The sequence below is a fragment of the Heloderma suspectum genome, chromosome 5, assembly GCF_057233095.1.
Source record: "Heloderma suspectum isolate Gila_16-S chromosome 5, 16-S_ref, whole genome shotgun sequence".
Classification (NCBI taxonomy): Eukaryota; Metazoa; Chordata; class Lepidosauria; order Squamata; family Helodermatidae; genus Heloderma; species Heloderma suspectum.
In genome coordinates this window covers 164,771,434-164,791,991 of record NC_139462.1, presented here as the reverse complement: position 1 = coordinate 164,791,991, position 20,558 = coordinate 164,771,434, and the positions used below count along the sequence as shown (strand labels likewise).

Genomic DNA, 20,558 nt, shown 5'->3' with positions numbered 1-20,558 from the left:
AGGGTACTCCAGGATTGAAAGGTGGACAAGGTGATCCAGGAGTAAGGGGTCTTCCAGGACATCTGGTATGTAGTGATCTCATCATATTTGTGGTTTTTTATCTGCATCAGGGACAATTCTTTAATTCCCCAAGTGTCTAGATGTGGTCATCTTTCCTTCTCAGACAAAAAGCCAATGAAGTAGTCTGAGTTTTTAGTCAAATCATGTTCCCATCTGCAGCCAAGATGGGGTTCCAATTCCTGCTTAAGGTGATCAGATGCTAAGGGGGACAGAACTCCTGTAGTTTGTATACCAGAGGGAATTTTGAGGGTGCAGCTTGCTAAGCAGAGCTGGCCAGTGAGGGTAGCCATTGTTTTTCCCCCAGGAACGCCCTGAGGAATGCTCTGTCATGAGCATCATTCTCTTCAGGGCATTCTGCCCCAGGAACGCCACCAGGGAGCTGATGGCAGCCAACCCACTGTGTGATGCTTGAAGCAAGGCTTTGTTTGGTAGAAAGAAAAAGATAGACACACCCTCAACCACCTCATCTTTAAAGATAAGGCCACCCATAACATTTTTAGAATTCACCCGCCCTTCAAAGTCACCAAATATTCCCCCCACACATTCATGGGGGATGAATGGTCCTACCAAAAAGGGGGCAATATTTGGCCTAATAGAACATCAAAGATACTCCGTTGGCACTGACTGTACTGGTTTTTCAATGCCAGGTAAAGAGAATCTCATTCTCCCAAGCTTTTAATAGATGGTTGACTTTATTCTTGCTCTTCCATATTGTTGTTTTCATTTTGTTGTCTGGTTTTTAATATTTCGTTAATTTAATTTTAATTGTTGAATTTTAAATGTTGTATTGTTAGAATCTTTTGCTGGAAGGTGGCATAAAATATAAAAAATAAAATCTAACACTATCAATTTTGCCATCAGGTAAGCAATCAGTATCAAACCAGAGTAAGGTTGTTGTTCAGTCGTTAAGTCGTGTCTGACTCTTCGTGACCCCATGGACCATAGAACGCCAGGCCTTCCTGTCCTCCGCTCTCTCCCGGAGTGAATCCATTAAAACATTGTCCTGCACAGGCAGTATGGAAATGAATCAGAGCTGTGCAAAAGAATGGAATGTGCCTTAGATCTGTAGTGTAAATTCTTCGTTCCATTTTGTTCATTTGGATAAACTGGCAAACATCCATGTACTTTGGTTAGATGGTTTGTGGATAAAGCTACAAAAGATAACGACTCTCATCCATAGACCCTCAGGCTGTGCTATCCATCTTTTAGGGAATGGCCACATGGGGATGTGGATTATCTGATGTAGCATTGTTTTATATATGTGGAATGCATGCAATATGGCAATCTGTGCTGTGAATCTTACTTCTTTAGTATAAATCAAGGTAATTGACTCCAGGTTACATTTGGCTGGTAACCATGTTTTTTCTGTCTTCATTTGTTACATTTGAAACATCTCACTTGCTTAAAAACATGGTGGCACATTGTGGTTTTCTGAAATTTTAGTGATGGCTAAGTGATTGGGAGCGTCCCACAGGTTCACATACTCCCTTCCCCTTCATTTTTATCTCTTACATGAATTCCCTTACCCCTCCATTTTCAGTATTAAGTACTGTGTAGTACTATGTCTGCATTAAAGTTAATGCTAACCATAGTTAGCTCATAATTATTTGCTTCCTAATTAATTGAAGGCTTTTAAAATCAATCAAATTGTTTTAAATCATTTATATCATTCAGTCAATCAAATGTGACAGTTCTACTTTAAATTAGAGGTTGAAGCTGGTTTGCAAATCCTCATTAAAACTAACCATGGTTACCATTAACCTCAGAGAAGACTACACCATGGGGAATCCTGAAGAAGGAAGTGGAGGTGGAACTTGCATAGGCTAGAGAAGACAAGAGTGTGATGGAGTATGTAAGCCTGTGGGCGCTCTTAAGTTCTTTACCATGGGTAAGATCAGAAAATATTATATCTGCATTTGGACTCTACCCTAGATGACTTTGGCTAATCTGCGGGAAGCCATAATCCTGTGGGTCTGTTATGCGAGTCTTATACCAGACCAGTGCAGGACAAGGTAACCTTCAATTCAACATCAAGTTCTCTAATTCCAATCTTATTCTTGTAGGGTGCAAAAGGAGCAAAGGGCCTGCCCTTTTCCTCGGTATGTATAACTGGAGTGCATTATTTATGGCATACCACACACCTCCTCTGAGGAGCTCAGGGTGGCATATATGATTCTCCCCCTTTTTATTCTCACAGTTTTGTGAGGTGGGATAGCCTGAGTGATGGTAGCTGACTTAGGGGTTACTAAATGAGCTTCCTGGCTGGGGGCGAGGGGGGGGGACTTGAACCTGGGTCTCCCCAGACTTAGTTCAACATGTTCTTACCATTGCACCATGCCAGCTCTCATTAATACAATGTCTGTTAAGAAATAAATCACTTCATCTGTTAAAAATTAATGTTTCTCTTTACATTTTGCATTTCCCCAGCCCTGCGAAGTCATTAAATATGTGCGTGGACACAGCCGTAAGTACCTAGTTTTGATTCTTGATTCTGAAAGGCCAAAAATATCAACAGTAAATGCTATCAGGGAAGGAGGGATAATTTCCTATATAGGAACAGATTAATCTGCTGGCCATTTCATCTTCAATGACAATAAACAGTGGGGCTGAAAACTTGAATTAGTTCAACTGATCGTTTACAGGATCTTCCTCTGCCTAATGATGCCATAATATAGTCTGAATGCTATGCTGTCACAGCAGCAAAGTCAATAGCACAAGCACAGGTGTAGAAACAAAAGCTACACCAAGCATCGTTTCCACAGGATCCCTAGAAACTGCCACCATCTTAACCTAGGAGACCAATGTAATTTTTTCCCACTGGCACAAGAGGGTTTAGGAGCAATCCTGTCCTGCCCTGCATATATAAATCAAGGATTGGATTGCACCATTCGTCAACAGAAGATTTAATTAATTTAGCAGGAGGCTGGATCAAATTAGTGCTACTTTGTTTAATTACTAGTAATTAGTACAAATTTGTGAGCACACTTGTTTACATTGGAAGCTCTTCTGGTTCTGGTGTATTACTGTAATAGGGATTTTTTTTAATGGTGTTTCATTTTAAGAATGACTGAAGCTTTGCTTGTTGAATTATAAGTTATAGTTATAGTATAGAATCTCAGAAAGGCACCTATACGCGGTTCTGGTGATATACAAATTTATTTCCATTTTATCAATTGATACATTAATCAGTTAATCAACAGATTATTGTGCAACTAAAAAGTATTTCAATTAGTTTACAGCCACAATAAACAGCTTTGTAGCAAAATTTGGAAAAGATCCCTTTTCTAGCAAAGGTCCTCTTTATCCTGTGCAGTCTTTGCATGGGATATTATCTAATCTCCAGGAACATTATTGTGGGGGGAGGGGGTTCAAATGGTTGCTAGCTTACATTATTTATTCATTAAAAGCTTTTGTACCCTGCTCTTCTTCAGCTGCTGAAAAGGCTTCCAGAGCAGTTTACCAGTCAATTTTTTAAAAGCCTCAGACAGTCCCTGTCTTTGGGATTACAATCTAAATGACACAACACAGAAGGAAAAAGGGATTGGAAAGAAAGAGGAAAACAAGTGAACTCAGAAACCAAATCTTCCCAACCAGCCAAGGTGGAAACACGATGCTCAGTGTTCAAAAATAGGCCTTGGTGGGCCACTGAAAAATAGTCTGGTTATCCAATCTTCCTGGAAGTGGCCATAAACCAGCCAGAAGATACAGATACATAAAAGTAACCACACGTTAATTATATCACTGAAACTATTATTATCTGGTTCTCCTGCACAATAATTTCTGCTGTATTTTTCTATTCTGCAATATTGAGTAACTGTGGGAAATTAGGAACTGGAGGTCAATCTTATTGTCCAAATGCACACTGCATAGTAATGACCAGTACACTTAACACAGGCTATATTGTATAGGTTGAACATTAATGCCTCTAATAATAGCACATTCTCTGTTTCAGAGTTTTCAAGATAATATAGTCTGGAATTATATGTCTTTTTCTTTTCCCTTTTCATTTAGCCTGTTGGACGGGTGAGTATTACTCCAGTTTTTAATTCACAGCTTGTTTTGTAGGCTTCCCCAAACCTTAGTGAAAGTGCTAGGCACAGGCAATATACTATACCGGTGCCAACTTGGTTCTGATAGATTAATTCAATTTTGTTCATAGGTAAATTGTGATATAGAGCTAAGCCTCCAAGCAAATGGCAAGGCGCCATTCTGATAGGCCTGCTTCCTTCCCCTCCCAACAACGCAGTCAATATAATGTAAGCTCAGCTCTGTGCAGTAAGACCAATTCTGCTCTTAGGGAGAAAATAAACTGGGAAATACCCTTGTCTAAGGCCTCCTTCATACGGAGTTTTTGTCCTGCTATTGAGATTGCTCACTCATGGAAGTTTGCAGGTCCTTTTCATGATGTCATTAACCTCCAGGGCATATCCAGAGGTATATCCCGGTTATTTTGCTCCAAAAAAATCCGGAACTAATTAACCATTTTTTAAAGTCAGAATGTAATGCAATTGAAACAGCGACTAGATGGTGCAGTTTCATTGTGTTCCATGGAATTTTAAAAATTAAAAGCTTCCCCTCTCAGCAATCATGTGGTCGCTGTCTGGGAACCCGTGATAAATGTGGAAAGGCTCCAGAACAGGAGGACTGCCAAGTTTTTCTTTAGCATAAAGGCAGCCTAAAACTCCCAGCTAAGTAGGTATAGAATTGCAGCCTAAATCTATCCCATTTAAATCAATAGTGCTTACAATTGCTTATATTTGGCTGGACAGTGCTTTATTATTGTTTTCTTTCAAAATTATTTGTATGTGTTACAAATTAACTTGTTTTACCTTCTAGGAACATCTCAATGCCCAGTATATCCTACAGAATTAGTGTTTGCCTTGGATGTATCCCAAGATACCACACCCCAGATATTTGAGCAAATGAGAGAGATTGTCATAGCGATTGTGAACAATACCAAAATCAGAGAGAGCAATTGCCCGGTGGGAGCCAGAGTGGCCGTTGTGTCCTACAACTCCGATACGCACTATCTGATCCACTTCTCAGATTTCCACAGAAAGAACCAGTTGCTCCAGGGGCTCAGTGCTCTTTCATACCAAAAATCTACAAGCAGACCGGACATTGGTGGGTCCATGAGGTTTGTTGCCAGGAATGTCTTCAAGCGAACTCCCCAAGGTCCTAATGTGAGAAAAGTGGCTGTGTTTTTCAGCAATGGCCCATCTGACAATCCAAGTTCTATTGAAACAGCGGTCCTGGAGTTCAGCGCCTTAGATATCCATCCAGCGGTTGTTGCTTTTAAAGACATTCCTAAAGTCAACCGTGCTTTTGCGGTGAGAAACTCTTGTCTTTTTCTTCTTTGTATTCAGGAGAATTGTGTGAAAGGATTTAGGGTGCATTGAGCCTGTCATAACCTTAATGTCAACTAGGCTTTACAAATTTGATTAGTGTAATCAAGTAGATCATTTAGTGAAATCAGATTCTACCAAACTTGGGGACAATCCTACCATGAGTGCCTTGGGCACAGCTACCAGAGAGACACTGCTAAGCCCCAATCAACATTCAGCAAATGAGCACAAATTGGGAGTTTTGGAATGGGAAGGCTAATCTAAATGGTACTGAATGATCAGTGTGTAGACTGATGACATTATCGTGGCTATGCTTATTTCTGCAGATTAAAAAGGCTGACCTACAAAGTGCCCATTTTCTTACATCACTTGTGTGCTTCTGCTAAGTAAATGAGGTTATTCTGCCTCCCCGTCCTACAAACATATTCCACACACAAACATACATACCCTCAATTCACAACAGACAACTGGCAGCGCCTCCCACTCACATATAACATATCTTAACAGGTGGAACTTCCAAGGTATGTGAATCCAGAATTCTAGACCAAATAGGACTGTTCACAAGGGGTTGAGCTGCTGAATGCCCAAGGTGGTGACGATAGAATTTTCTTGCCTTGCTTGCACACTGTGGCACAGTTACAAGGGGCAATGTACAAGATCTACATTCAGGGGCTGGATTGGATGAACATGCTAGGCTTGTTTTTACCTGGCTTCTTGTGTGTTTTGGTGCCCAGGGAACCTCAGCATTGTGTATTTCATGCTCACTGGACAGAAGCAGGATTCCTCTTACGTCTGTAAATTTTCTTTGTATGTTCACTCTGATTTTCTTCAATGAAGCTCTCAAACAAGGATTTTAGGACTTGGTTCTAAATTGAAATGCTAGGTTCTAAATCAAAACTCAGAGAAAAGAGATTATCTGGGACCTTTTAGAATAGCTTCCTTCAGTTACAAGTGACTGAAGGTTTGACACTTTGGAGATCAACTCTTATGATGCCATCATATGGATTACTGGTTAAACTTTATTGGGCTCTATTGTATAAAGTCCCTTCGTACATCAGCCTAAGAGACTATGTTTCTACAAAATCTACAAGTCAAACACCAATTCCTGGCAAATATTACTTCTCAAAACTCCCACACTGGACTCACCAGTGATGCAAATGGGACCACAAATCTTACCATTTGCCTGCTCAGTTAAATATATATTTTTAAAACGTATTCTCTTCTTTTAGATGGATAACACCAGATTGTTTCAGGTTATCAGTATTCATCAAGAGAGAGATTATATTCCAGCCTTACAAAGACTACAGTCGTGCGTGCTTTGCTACGGTAAGAGCTAATAAAAGAACATGGGAACCAGCCCTCCAGTCAAAACTTCTCTTTTCTCGCATTGTCCTGTTAAAATGATTGTGTATCCATTTGCAGACAAATGCGACCCAGATGAATCTTGCTTCCGCCTGGAAACCTCCCCACCTCTGGCCTACATGGATGCTGCTTTCATTTTGGAAAGCTCAAGGAAAATAAGCCCTGCTGAATTTAAGAAACTGAAAGATTTCCTAAGCACAGCACTTGACAGCTTTGACATTTCTGCTGACCCACAGACCTCTTGGATTGGTGACAGGGTGGCTGTGGTGAGCCATGCTCCACTGGAATTCAGACCCCAAACACAGAGGAGCCCAGTTAAGACTGAGTTTGGCTTTCTGACTTTTAGCAGTAAAGGGCGAATGAGGAGGCACATCCAGGAGTCTGTCCAGCAACTGAATGGATCAGCTGCTGTTGGCCATGCCATTCAGTGGACAATCAATAACATATTTTCAGGAACACCCAACCAGAGAAAATATAAGGCTATTTTTGTTATATCTGCTGGAGAAACAAGTCAGTGGGACAAGGACATCCTGAGCGATGCATCCCTGAGAGCCAAGTGCCAGGGCTATGCGGTCTTTGTGCTCTCACTAGGGGAGGAGTATGATGCCACAGAACTTGGGCAACTGGCAAGCCTGCCCCTGGAGCACCACTTGGTACAGCTTGGCAGAAGTCACAAGGCCGAGCTGGGATATGCAGTGAATTTTCTGAAACCGTTAGTGCGCCTCCTCAAGGGTAAGTTGTTGCACTTTAGCTGACTGCTTTATTTGTGGAGAGCTCAGAAGGTAAACTGAGATGCAATACTTCTCCTGCGTCTTTTGCATATATGACAAAGGAATGACAGCAAGCTTTTCTCCTCAGGGGAGCCCCCTAAATCCTTTAGGATGATGAGAGGGTTGTTCAGTTTAACATTTATTCCAGCTCTCTTGTGAGACATCTGATAAACTAGAAAAAAAGAATATATGCATAGAAAGAAAAACAATGTAATTGAATAATAAGCAAATGAGTGAACTGACAATAAAATATACTTGGCTTTCAGTCTCTGAGCTTTCACAATGACAGCATCTATTATTTAAGGTTGTAACCACCTGGCAGTATTGTTTGAACACGATTCCTGGACAAATATAGCTGAAGAATTCACTTGATTTATAGAGTTTGCTAATAGCATTTCTGCCAGTCCCAGTGGAATCTGAGTCATGCTATTCACAAAACACTATAGTGAATTTTTCCCATTTTAGTATCAGTAGGAGTGCAATGTAAAGGCCTTGTTGAAGCCTCTGAATTGGTTTTGTTCCATTTTGCACTAGGAAACTGTGACACCGAGAGAAGGAAAAGATCAAGGACATATTCAGAACACATGTTAACTTGAGTGCAGCAAGTCTCAAGATTATGGTTACTATACTTTGGTAAACCTGTGATCAAAACACAGCATAGGCAAACTATAGAGTCTTTTGCATGCCCCATGAGCATCTTACAAGGCCAAATAAAAAGTGGTTCTGTGAATCCCCATAGGTTGATTTATTTCATTTTGATTTCCAGTGGCATTTAATCATGTGGCATATCATTATAGTTAGACATAGTGATTAGTGGTACAATGCATGTTTTGCACGTAGGAAGTCCCAAATTCAATATCTGGCATCTTCATTTAAATAATCTTAGGTAGCTAACGCTGGAAAAGAACTATGTTTGAGACCTTGGAGAACCACTGCCATTTGGAGTAGATGGTACAGCGTTACATAAACCAGTATAATAACTCCTTATATTTTGACGGGCTGAGGAGGTGGCTCTAGGAGGTGCCACTGAAACAGTGAAGCCTGTTTCTGCTGGGACAGGAGGAGAGACTACAAATTCTCCCAAAAATATAATTGCCCAGTGTGAGCAGTTCAAATGTTCACTGTGTAGTTCCATTTTCAGAATCCATTTACCGTAACTGTATCATTTATCTTGACAGCCGAAATCAACAGCTATCCACAAGCACAGCTCAGGAGAAGTTGTGCAAAAATCAACACCCAGAGGCCGGAGTATGTTCCACAGCAGCACATACCCATGTGAGTCTGCTTCTAGAAATTATTTCCAGAAAATTATGACCTGCTACAGGTGAACAAATACACGAAGACCAACTCCTATATAGCAGTGATGTTTTTTACATGTATACGTATATACATGAACTACGCTTTTATGAGAGCTGGCACATACTATGTTATCCTTCAAGCTAAGATATCTGGGTTTGAAGTCTGAATCAGCTAAGGCCTCATTTGCCTTGTGCATGTTGCTCCTCCAAGAGAAATAAATCATCTTTATTCTTATTTAAAGTATGCATCTGAGACACAATGCAGCAGCCTGATTAATAGCAAAAACTATTGTTCTAACGTAACTTGTTCTCATTGGCTGTGTTCCAAAGCAAGCTAACCAGTAACCAAGCAACCCTACGGTCTCAGCAAGATGGCAGACAGTTTACACCAGTGTAAGAACAGTGTAATCTGGTTGGGATCCTATGCAGTCCCAGCATAAAAGTGGAGGACAAAATGCAAGTGCTCTAAAACACACACAAAATAGAGCAGCCCTGCCAGCCAATGCTGCCAATACCCACCAGTCATGGAATGGCATGCTGACAATGCTCCCACATCAGTTTGGTAGAGAGGGAGCCAATCTGCATATGGCAATGGGGAAGCAACTGATAAAATCACCTCATCCCTCTGCAGGAGCAGATCCAAAGGTTCACATGGCAGTGGTGTTAGTATCATGGCCTGTATGCACAGCAAACATCCAACCGTGGCATGCTTTTATTCCAACACTCAGCAGCAGCAATAATATAGACCTTCTGTATGTTGGAAAGTCTGGTGTGACTTACAAGCAGAGTTGCTTTATATAGAGAAAGCATGGTAACACAGCATTTAGTATTGGAGGCAATAAACGCAGGCTAGAGCCAGTTTGAAAGAAGTTCAAATCAACTTACATTATTAGTGCTTTTATACTAATAGAAGCCTAATGCTGTTTAACTAACACCCCTTAAAGCTGGGTGTGTGAGTGTAAGTAAGTGAAGGAATAAGATACGGTTACTTGCTTCCTCTCTGGAGAGAGCAAATGGCGCTTGTTGCAGAGGCAAGGAGGAAGGAGGAGTAAGAGGAAAAGGATTAAGCAGGAAAAAGGAACTGATCAAGCTGCAGGACATTCTCTATTGCCCCCTAGTGCCTGGAAGCCTGCAGAGTTGTTGATTATCCAACTATTATCCAACACTGAAGAGGGCACCTGATAAGAGAGCGGTTGTTTTCCCCCACATCCCCCACCCTTGGTTATATCCCAATTAGGGCTAATTCATAAGCAAAAATGTTTAAACAAAAGCATTAATTATAAGGGCCTCATTCTTTTTTAAATATTTGACTGCCACTGCCCTTAAGAAGGGAATCGAATTCAAAGTAAACTGGGGTAGTTATGCCTAAGAACTGAGAAGCCCTGGGTTAAAAACATGTGGTAGCCAAAGCATCTGAAGGGGAAGCAAAATCAGGGGGCCTTCCCTTCCATTCTTTCAGGAAGGAGTTATGGGCCAACACCATGGCACAAGGAAAGCATTTACAGTAACGGGCATCTTTGCCTGCCTTTATGCTGGGCCAGCAATGTATGTTTTTCACTTGGTCTAACATGCCTTGTTTCCCTTGGAACCTTGGTTTGTGCATTATTCAGATGTGTTCCCTGCACACCTTACCAAAAGCTATCCAGTATTTGTAACCATTGGAAGCTATTGCCTTGCAGATATTTTCCCATTTCTGAATCCAGCTCTTGAAAATAGCATGACAGTCAAAATAGCAGCAGGTGTTTACCCTCTTGGTTTGTCCCCATGCCAAGCATGTCTTGCTGTTTGCAAAGACACAGGAGCCCATTGAAAACAGAAAGCTAGCGAGCCCACAGAAGAACAGCCCAAATCGCACTGGTCATGGCTGCTGGTCTTGCCGTATCCCGCATGTGTGGTCTTCATATGCTGGAACTATGGATGGCCAGTCCCTTCTCCCACGTTGCCATCCCATGCAGGAGAGACAAGGGGAAGGATGCATCAGAATAGCAATGACTGGTGCTGTACCGGCTCAAGAGCTGGAGAAAAGCTTTAGCTCTTGTGCAACAGCAGTGGCTCAGAGCGCACACCTGCCCATATCTTTATACCTAATCCAGTGCACTGCATGAATCAAGGATGGGGGCATAGGCACAGCTTCTAGTTAAATATCTAATGGGGACCCAGCACTTTAAGGCACTTCTGTAATGATCTTCTCCACTGTATTAGAATGTTTGCATACACATTGATCGCAGACTGTATTTTGTTGCCTTATACCTAGTTTTCCAATTGTCAAGACTGTGTCAAGTGGAGATGAGGCTCTAGATACCAAATCTAATTTTCTGGAGTACCTACCAAGTGATTCCGTATCCCCTGAAAATGTCATCGGCAATGCACAGCAGACCATTGTAAGTAGAATTCCATAATAGGATACCTTGCAAAAATACATTTAAAATATCAAATGGAATTATTCAGTCCCTTGCTGCTTCCTTCACCACACATGGGATTCCCCTGCTGACTTCCTTCCTCTGTCAGTCCCCCTTTTGTGTGTAGAGAGCTTCCCGTGTTGAGCATGGAGTGGATCAGGGCCCTAAAGTTATATGAGTAATAATGAATGCAGATAACTGGACAGTTGATTCTGATAATGGGGGCTGTGTGGTCCTTCAAATGACTGTAGCGGATTATACCTCCAGTTAAGTCCTGTTTATCTGCATACAAATTCATTGGGCATACAGCGCCTGTGGCCTGCTAAGGCCTTCATTGCAGCCCCCCATGGGTTCCTTGACTCCCTCCCGCCAGCCACCACCAAATTTCCTTCTCCAGTGATCCTGATACAGGTGACTATTTCCTTGCTGGTACAGCAACAGCGAGGAAAGAGCGACCTGTATCACAGGTTCTCCACTCCCTCTTCCCCCAGCAATTTGTATCAGAATCTCTGGGACGTGTGTATATATGTTTCTGTGTGTGCGCATGTGTGGCTCCAGACCCCGAAGCCAGTACTACATGTGGCCCTCATGGCCAAAAGGTTTGTGCGCCCCTGGCCTCCAGGCATAATCCACAAGTAGTAATATTGACTACAGTGAGACTCACTGCATCTATGCTGCACCTCCATCCAGGGATCATTGTAAATATAGCAAACAATAACAATCCACACTGATTTCCAGGCCCATCTTAGAACTGCTTAATCCCAACTGTGGTGAGGCATACTTCTGGCACACAATGCTACGTGCTCACCATCATAGCAGTGAATTTGCTGGCTATGCAGCCATCCATGCCCTGATGATACCAGAGGGAACCAGAGGGCACAGAAGTCATAACCAGACTGACCCATCAAGGCAGATCATGATGGGTCACTGTTCACAGGCTGTCAACACTGGATGCCTTGGCCCAGCGAGCCATAAAGCTGATTCTTTCCCCAAGAAATAACATAGTCTGCAGGTTGTCAGGGTCATCAGGTATGAAAGAAGGCCAAGAAGGGCCTCCCAACAGCCTGTAATACTGGCTGTTGGGAGGCAGGAGAAAGGTTAGAAAGGCCCAGTAAGCATAGCTGTTCTCACTTCCTGTCTGGACTACCATAAGTATCCCAGTTTTCACCCATTAAGAGGCCTACTCTTCCTAGGTTGTAACCATCCCATACCACCTCTGCACATCATCTCGCTTACACAGAAGCCCCATGTTCTTCTCATTTTCTTTCATGATCTTTCCTTTCATTTTCAGGTACTTGGAAATTAACAAAGTGTTTGGATGGGCAATTAGGCTGAAGAAATAGCCTCTGCAGAGTCATGCCAAGAAGACTTTTATTGCCATTGTTGCTGATTTGTTTGTTTAGAAAACTGACAAATCAAACACATCTCTATAAAAACAGCAAAGAGGATTTTTTTAAGTACTGAAGACAATTGCGGGGGATGCAAAATGATAGTTCCGGCAAACAGGCTGAAGAATGTATAGATTTATTAGAGAATTTTCATCTGTGGTGCCGCCTCCTCATCGTTTCGGATTTCCTGAGGGAAAATCATGAAATGTAGATGGCTGAAAGCCACAATAATCGTGTCCTAGTTTCCAGGGCCTTTACAACTGTTAGCCCAATAAATGCACTTTGGATGTGCTATATTTTGTAGCTGGGAACTTGCTGCCCTATCCAGTGCTATGCAGAATATGTTGGAGCTCACAATGGTCTTTGGCTGTGACATCATCTCATCACTGATAATGTCCGAACTCCCACTTACCCAGACCTGGGTCATTTCAATAACTTTTGAAATGTGTATTTTGTTTCCTAATTGATTTTTTAAATGTCCTTGATAGCTGTGCTTTCTGTTGATTGTCTAACAAAGACCCTGGAACACTAGTGCTGAAAAACTAGCAATGGAATGCTGCGTTCGTGTACTGCTGAGTCTACAGTTTAGCGCCAAATTAACATGGCATAGTACAAAGTTGTGTGGTAGTTTGAACAACTTTCCCTGGGGCTTTGCTTATTTGGACTGTGCCACTCCTGTTGGCTGTACTAGTTCTCTAATCTGCAGGTGCAGAGGGATTGCATGCAAACTGTGTGGGCCTTGCAAGGGTCAGGTGTGCTGAATCAGCACACTTAAACCCTCCTACTCCAGCCCCTCCCAATCTAGAAATTCTTACATCATATCCCAGACAAACACTTATGAATTCTAAATGGGCCATGATGAGTAGATGCAAGAATATGTCAAAATTGCTCTTGGAATCAAATGGGTGGAACAGCACATACACCTGAACCAGTTCTCGACTTCTCTGTCTTCAGTGATCTTCCTGTAATAAAATATAGATGGGTAGCTAGAACTTCCAGCAACAGTGTAGGACCACTTACCCTAAATCCCAGAATCTGCAAAGAATAAAATCAAAAACCTTTGGATAAAATCCCTTTTCCCTTTATAATAAAATTGTTCACAGTTGTTATCACAGGAACAGCTGTGCGAATCACACCAAATCACTATGTAAGTTGGCATCTAGTTGTCACTGTTGATCAGATCTCAGTGCTTCCAGAAAATTTAATTCTAAAGGATACTTGCAATATATTCTTTTTTCTCAGCCATGCAGTGCCATCTCATGCACATTTACTCAGAGGTAGGGGTTTACTCACTGTGTTCAATGGGGTTTACTCACAGGTAAGTAGGCATAGGATTGCAGCCTTACAGCACAGTCCTATAAATGTCTACTCAGAAGCAGTGATATGGGTTTTCAGGAAAATTTTGAATGGGCTAATTTGTACTGGAAAAAAATCAGTTTGCACTGGAAATCTTTCATTTGCATTGAAAAATCACTGGAGCATGATTTAATTTAGCAAATTTACTAAATACAAGTAAAATAAACAAAGCTTAAAATGTACCCATGCTAATTTTTGTCTCAATACACCACAGGCATGTGAGCGGAAATATTTGAGGGGGGGAAATAAAGCGTATTTAATGTGATTTAAATGTTATATTATGTAGATATTTTTATTGGAATAATTGTAAAAATGTAAAGGCAAAAGCATATGCTTTCCTTATTTAAATGTTAAGAAAGAAACAAAGGTACTGAAAACTGCTGACACACTAATTCAGCCTTCCCCAACCCAAAGTTCTTCAGATATCTTGGTGCACATCTAGATGTGCCTTTTACTCTGGGGCTGGTGCGAGTTGTGGTCCTTTTGATTAGGCGACGCAGTCGCCACCTCGCAGTCTTCCGTGGTTTCCAGCCGCCCGGAAAATGCAGATTTCCAAGGTGTAGTTTTCCTCCGAATTTTTCAGCTGCTGCGGCTTCCCCATGGCGGGATGCACTGTCTAACCATCCCTCGGGGGACGGCACGGTTTGCTGTGGGCCTGGAGCGGGCGGAGAGTGACAGTGTGACACCTTTTTCCTCCTGCCCTCTCTTCCCTCTCTGTCTTCCCAATCGCTTCCCATCCTGCCCTCAGTTGCAATGGGAGAGGGAAGCGGTGCTTCGTGCCGCCGCGAGCAACTGTGCCCCTCTCTGCTGGGGCTCTGCTCGGCAGAGAGGGACACAGCTGCAATGGGAGAGGGCACAGGAGCTTCGTGCCACTGCCGCAAGCAACTGTGTCCCTCTCTGCTGGGCGCCGTTGCTCACGGCAGCGGTGACAGCACTCGCTGGGCTCCTGCACTGCAGCAAAAGTGTGCAGTAACCAGCCCCCGTATATCCAGGTTGTTGAGCATCCACAGCGCAGGAGCTGCACAGCTCCAATGATGCAATAGACCCAGTCTGTGCCATCATGTAGATGGGGCCTTGGACTACAACTCCCAGCATCCTTCAGTCAGCATGGAGGGCACCAGGCTGGGGAAGGCTGTACTAATTAATTTTGGCGATCCAAAGAACTGTGCATGATATGCTTACAACCACACATCTGTTTCAACAGAGTTCAGCTCTCTGCCACTGAGGTTGTTGGGGCACCTTCAGGTTCGCTGTCACTACTTATTCCATCTCACACTGAGACATAGATGTATTTCAATGTCATATATGTATTCTCTCAAATACTTGCTAGGGATAATCACCTGAAAAAATTAATTACAACTTTGAAACTGCCAAGCTTACCTAATATTGCATTTGCAATTGGCATCCATTCATTGTTACTGACAAACTTAGAAATGGAAAAATTTCCACGGAAAAATAAAGCAATGGAAAAATTTCCTCCCCACATCACTGCTCAGAAATAATTCCCATTCAGTTCAGTGGGACTTATGTCACTATATCTTTAAGGTATCAGTACTGCTGCACTGACCATCATGCCCAATGTTCCTGTCTTCCATGCATTTTGTCTTTTTTTTTTCATGACTCAGATGTACTGCTGGCTATTACTAACTCTGGTGAAAAAAAATTAGCAAATCAAATGGTACTGCCTGGAGAAATATATCTATTCTGTTTGTTTTTAAAACAGGAATAAAGCACAATCTGAAAAGCAAAATAAAACCTGATTTTACAAGCTATTAGGATTCAGCACAGGAAAGCCATGTATCAGGCAGCACAGGCTGCATTCCTGAACTCAACTTGAAAGTCCTTATACTAAGTATAATGTACGCCTTCCTGCCCCTTTAAAATCTTTTCAATGCTGAAGGATTCCTTGTCCAGCTGTCTACAAGTCCCAGGCCCCTTGCTATTCTCTCCCAGTAAGTTCACAGTGCAGCCTATGGCTGTTATATCCTTCTTATTGTTGTTGTTGTTGTTGTTCAGTCGTTCAGTCGTGTCCGACTCTTCGTGACCCCATGGACCATAGCACGCCAGGCCTTCCTGTCCTGCACTCTCTCCCGGAGCGTGCTCAAGTTCATATTCATATCCTTCTTATTACGTTGCTTAAAACAATGGGCTTATAAGTGCATGGAATTTTTTCAAGAAGTTCGCTGAATTGCTCATATGTTGCGTGTTTACTCAGAATTAAGTCCCATTAAGTTCAGCGGGACTTATTCTCTAGTAAATAGACTACTTAGTGCACTGTACATGGGGCTACCCTTAAAGATGGTTCAGAAGCTTCAGCTGGTGCACGGCTCCTGGTTGCCCACAAAGGTTAGATGATCAGAACATATAATACCATTTGATTTATGTACCAGCTGGTTTCTAGGCCCAGGTTAAAGTGCCGGTGAATGATCACCTTTAAAGCCCTAAAAAACTTGGGACAGGATATTTGACAGACCATCTGCACCTATATGAGCCTGTCCAGGCCTTAACATTGGCTACAGAGGCCTGTCTCACGTGCCTCCATAAGACCTATTAGGTTGGTGGGCGCAAGAGATAGGCCCTTTTCTGTGATGGACGCATCCTTATGCAGTGCCCTGCCGTGGGATGTGTGTGTGGCTCCCTCACACACTGTTTTTAAATGGGCTTTAAAGATGTGGCTGTGTATTTTTATCATGTAAATTGTTATTGTTGCTGCTGTTTTAAATGTTTTATATTGTTTTAATAAAGGTAGTAACAACTGATACACAAAAGGTGAAGCTCTATTGCTTGAAATTCATAGGGTCGGTTTCCTGGCTCAGATGGTTGCTTCTCATCCTGCCTGAAAGCCTCAGTCATATTACATATGCATGTTTAGAAAGATGTTGCCGGTATTTTATGTTACAGAGAGCAGGGAAGCTAATTTTTGTATAAGATATCCACTTACATCAAACACACATTTTACAAAACAGCAGGCAAATTTAACATGGGCAATACTGAGTAACTACGTTGATTTTTGGAACATAGAGCACATAACGGTTTAGATCCATGCTTGGTCATATTTCAAGTAGACTCACTGAAATCAATGGTATTAACTTAAGTTCCACTGATTTCAGTGAGTCTACTCAAAGCATGATGGTGTCTGGACCCAACCCATTGTTATAACAACTGTAAGAAAATAATATGCTACCGATCTTATTAACTTTGTTGTTCAGTCGTTCAGTCGTGTCCGACTCTTCGTGACACCATGGACCATAGCACGCCAGGCCTTCCTGTCCTGCACTCTCTCCCGGAGCGTGCTCAAGTTCATATTCATTGCATCGGTGATGCTATCTAGCCATCTCATCCTCTGCCGTCCCCTTCTCCTTTTGCCTTCAGTCTTTCCCAGCATCAGGGTCTTTTCCAGAGAGTTTTCTCTTTGCATTAGGTGGCCAAAATATTGGAGCTTCAGCTTCAGTATCTGTCCTTCCAATGAGCACTCAGGGTTGATTTCCTTTAGGATGGACTGATTTGACCTCCTTGCAGTCCAGGGGACTCGTAAGAGTCTTCTCCAGCACCACAGTTCGAAAGCATCAATTCTTCGGCGCTCAGCCTTCCTTATAGTCCAGCCCTCACAGCCATACATTACTACTGGGAAAACCATAGCTTTGATTAGACGGACCTTTGTCGGCAAGGTGATGTCTCTGCTTCTTACTATGCTGTCTAGGTTTGCCATAGCTTTCCTTCCAAGGAGCAAGCGTCTTTTAATTTCATGGCTACAGTCACCGTCTGCGGTGATCTTGGAGCCCAAGAAAGTAAAATCTGTCACTGCTTCCATTTCTTCCCCTTCTATATGCCAGGAAGTGATGGGGCCAGATGCCATGATCTTCGTTTTTTTAATGTTGAGTTTCAAACCAGGTTTTGCATTCTCCTCTTTCACCCTCAACAAGAGGCTCTTGAGATCCTCTTTGCTTTCTGCCATTAGGGTGGTATCGTCTGCATATCGGAGGTTGTTGATAATTCTCCCAGCAATCTTAATTCCGATCTCTGATTCATCCAACCCGGCATTTCTCATGATGTATTCTGCATATAAGTTAAATAAGCAGGGCAACAATATGCAGCCTTGTCGTACTCCTTTCCCAATTTTGAACCACTCGGTTGTTCCATGTCTGGTTCTTACTGTTGCTTCTTGACCCTTGTACAGGTTTCTCAGGAGACAGGTAAGGTGGTCTGGTACTCCCATCACTTTAAGAATTTGCCACAGTTTGTTGTGATCCACACAATCAAAGGCTTTAGCGTAGTCAATGAAGCAGAAATAGACGTTTTTCTGGCATTCTCTTGCTTTCTCCATGATGCAGCGAATGTTGGCGATTTGATCTCTAGTTCCTCTGCCTCTTCGAAACCCAGCTTGTACTTCCGGTAGTTCTCGGTTCGCATACTGCTGAAGCCTAGCTTGTAGGATTTTGAGCATCACCTTGCTGGCATGTGAAATGAGCGCAATTGTGCGGTAGTTGGAACACTCTTTGGCGTTGCCCTTCTTTGGAATTGGAATGTAAACTGACCTTTTCCAGTCTTGCGGCCATTGTTGAGTGTTCCACATTTGTTGGCATATTGAATGCAGCACTTTAACAGCATCATCTTTTAGGATTTTAAATAGCTCAGCTGGAATACTGTCATCTCCACTAGCTTTGTTGTTAGTAATGCTTCCTAAGGCCCACTTGACTTCACTCTCTAGGATGTCCGGCTCAAGTTCAGTGACCGCACTATCATGGCTATCAGGGACATTCAGATCTTTCCTGTATAGTTCTTCTGTGTATTCTTTCCACCTCTTCTTAATCTCATCTGCATCTGTTAGGTCCCTGCCTTCTTTGTCCTTTATCATGCCCGTCTTTGCACAAAACGTTCCCTTGAGATCTCCGAATTTCTTGAAGAGATCTCTAGTCTTTCCCATTCTGTTGTTTTCCTTGATTTCTTTGCATTGTTCATTTAAGAAGGCCTTCTTGTCTCTCCTTGCTATTCTCTGGAACTCTGCATTCAGTTGGATATATCTTACCCTTTCTCTCTTGCTTTTCGCTTCCCTTCTTTCCTCAGCTACTTGTAAAGCCTCATCAGACAGCCACTTGGCTTTCTTGCATTTCTTTTTCTTTGGGATGGATTTCGTTGCTGCCTCCAGAACAATGTTACGGACCTCCGTCCATAGTTCCTCAGGCACTCTGTCTATCAGGTCTAATCCCTGAAATCTATTCCTCACCTCCACTGTATATTCATAAGGGATATGATTTAGGTCATACCTGACTGGTTTAGTGGTTTTCCCTACGTTCTTCAATTTAAGCCGAAATTTTGCAACAAGAAGCTCATGATCTGAGCCACAGTCAGCTCCAGGTCTTGTTTTGACTGACTGTATAGAGCTTCTCCATCTTTGGCTGCAAAAGACATAATCAATCTGATTTCGATATTGACCACCTGGTGATGTCCATGTGTAGAGTCGTCTCTTGTGCTGTTGGAAAAGAGTGTTTGCTATGATCAGCGTGTTCTCTTGGCAAAACTCTATTAGCTTTTGTCCTGCTTCATTTTGTACACCAAGGCCATGCCTGCCTGTTATCCCAGTGATTTCTTGACTTCCTACTTTAGCATTCCAATCCCCTATGATGAAGAGGACATCTTTTTTTGGTGTTAGTTCTAGAAGGTGTTGTAGGTCTTCATAGAACCGATCAACCTCAGCTTCTTCGGCATCAGTGGTTGGGGCACAGACTTGAATTACTGTGATGTTGAATGGTTTGCCTTGGATTCGTACTGAGATCATTCTATCATTTTTAAGATTGTACCCCAGTACTGCTTTTCCCACCCTTTTGTTGACTATGAGGTGGCAAATTTGGAGAAACCACTACTATGAGGGGGTTGTTCCAGGGGGCGGGTGGGATTCCCAGTAACATTCAGTGGAGCGGGCATACAGGGAATGGTGGGCCAGAGCAGGTTTTTGTTCCTTTGGTGTTGTTATGATCATTTCATTTGAGTAGACATGGGGGCAAATTTGACACCAGGATTTTTTCCATTGGCTAGTTCCTAGCTTTGTCTTTTATCATTCTGTGGTGCATTGTTGCTGGTGGGTAATTGCTTCAGGCTGGGGGATTGTCTGTAATCTAAGGTGTAAGAACATAAGAACATAAGAACAGCTGTGCTGGATCAAACCAAAGGCCTATGGAGTCCATCATTCTGTTCCCAGTGGCCAACTAGATGCCTGTGGGAGGCCTTCAAAGGACATGAGTATAATGGTATCCCCACTCATGCTATGGTCCATGGGGTCACGAAGAGATGGACACGACTGAACAACAAAAAAGGAGCAGCAAATTTGAGAAGCCAAGTGATCCAACTGCTAATCTTTTTTCCTGGTAAAACTGCAAGGCTCTTGTTCCAGGCTAGCTAGAGCCCTGAATAAGAGAACTGCTCTTAGGGAGCAATCCTGTGGCCCTTAGACAGCATGTGAGGGGCCATAGAATAGTTTGGATTCACAGATCTGAGGTCAGAGGCAGCGCTCTGACCTCGAGCTGGAAATTGGAGCTTCAACACACATGCCCACTCCTGCCCCCCTGGCTTCACACAGATTGCA

General features: G+C 42.6%; 1 protein-coding gene across 1 annotated transcript in view; it reads left to right on the top strand.

The window, feature by feature from the left end:
• LOC146344777 (collagen alpha-6(VI) chain-like) overlaps positions 1-14,253 on the top strand; it is a 67,794-nt gene extending 53,541 nt beyond the window's left edge. Inside the window, exons 29-38 of the mRNA XM_084858184.1 lie at positions 3-65; positions 2,124-2,159; positions 2,488-2,524; positions 4,072-4,083; positions 4,897-5,390; positions 6,635-6,731; positions 6,828-7,499; positions 8,716-8,812; positions 11,090-11,216; positions 12,526-14,253. Of these exons, the coding sequence (XP_084714310.1) occupies positions 3-65; positions 2,124-2,159; positions 2,488-2,524; positions 4,072-4,083; positions 4,897-5,390; positions 6,635-6,731; positions 6,828-7,499; positions 8,716-8,812; positions 11,090-11,216; positions 12,526-12,540 (1,650 nt within the window). The 3' untranslated portion in view covers positions 12,541-14,253. The remainder of the gene's footprint in view (positions 1-2; positions 66-2,123; positions 2,160-2,487; positions 2,525-4,071; positions 4,084-4,896; positions 5,391-6,634; positions 6,732-6,827; positions 7,500-8,715; positions 8,813-11,089; positions 11,217-12,525) is intronic.
• Positions 14,254-20,558: the final 6,305 nt, after the last annotated feature.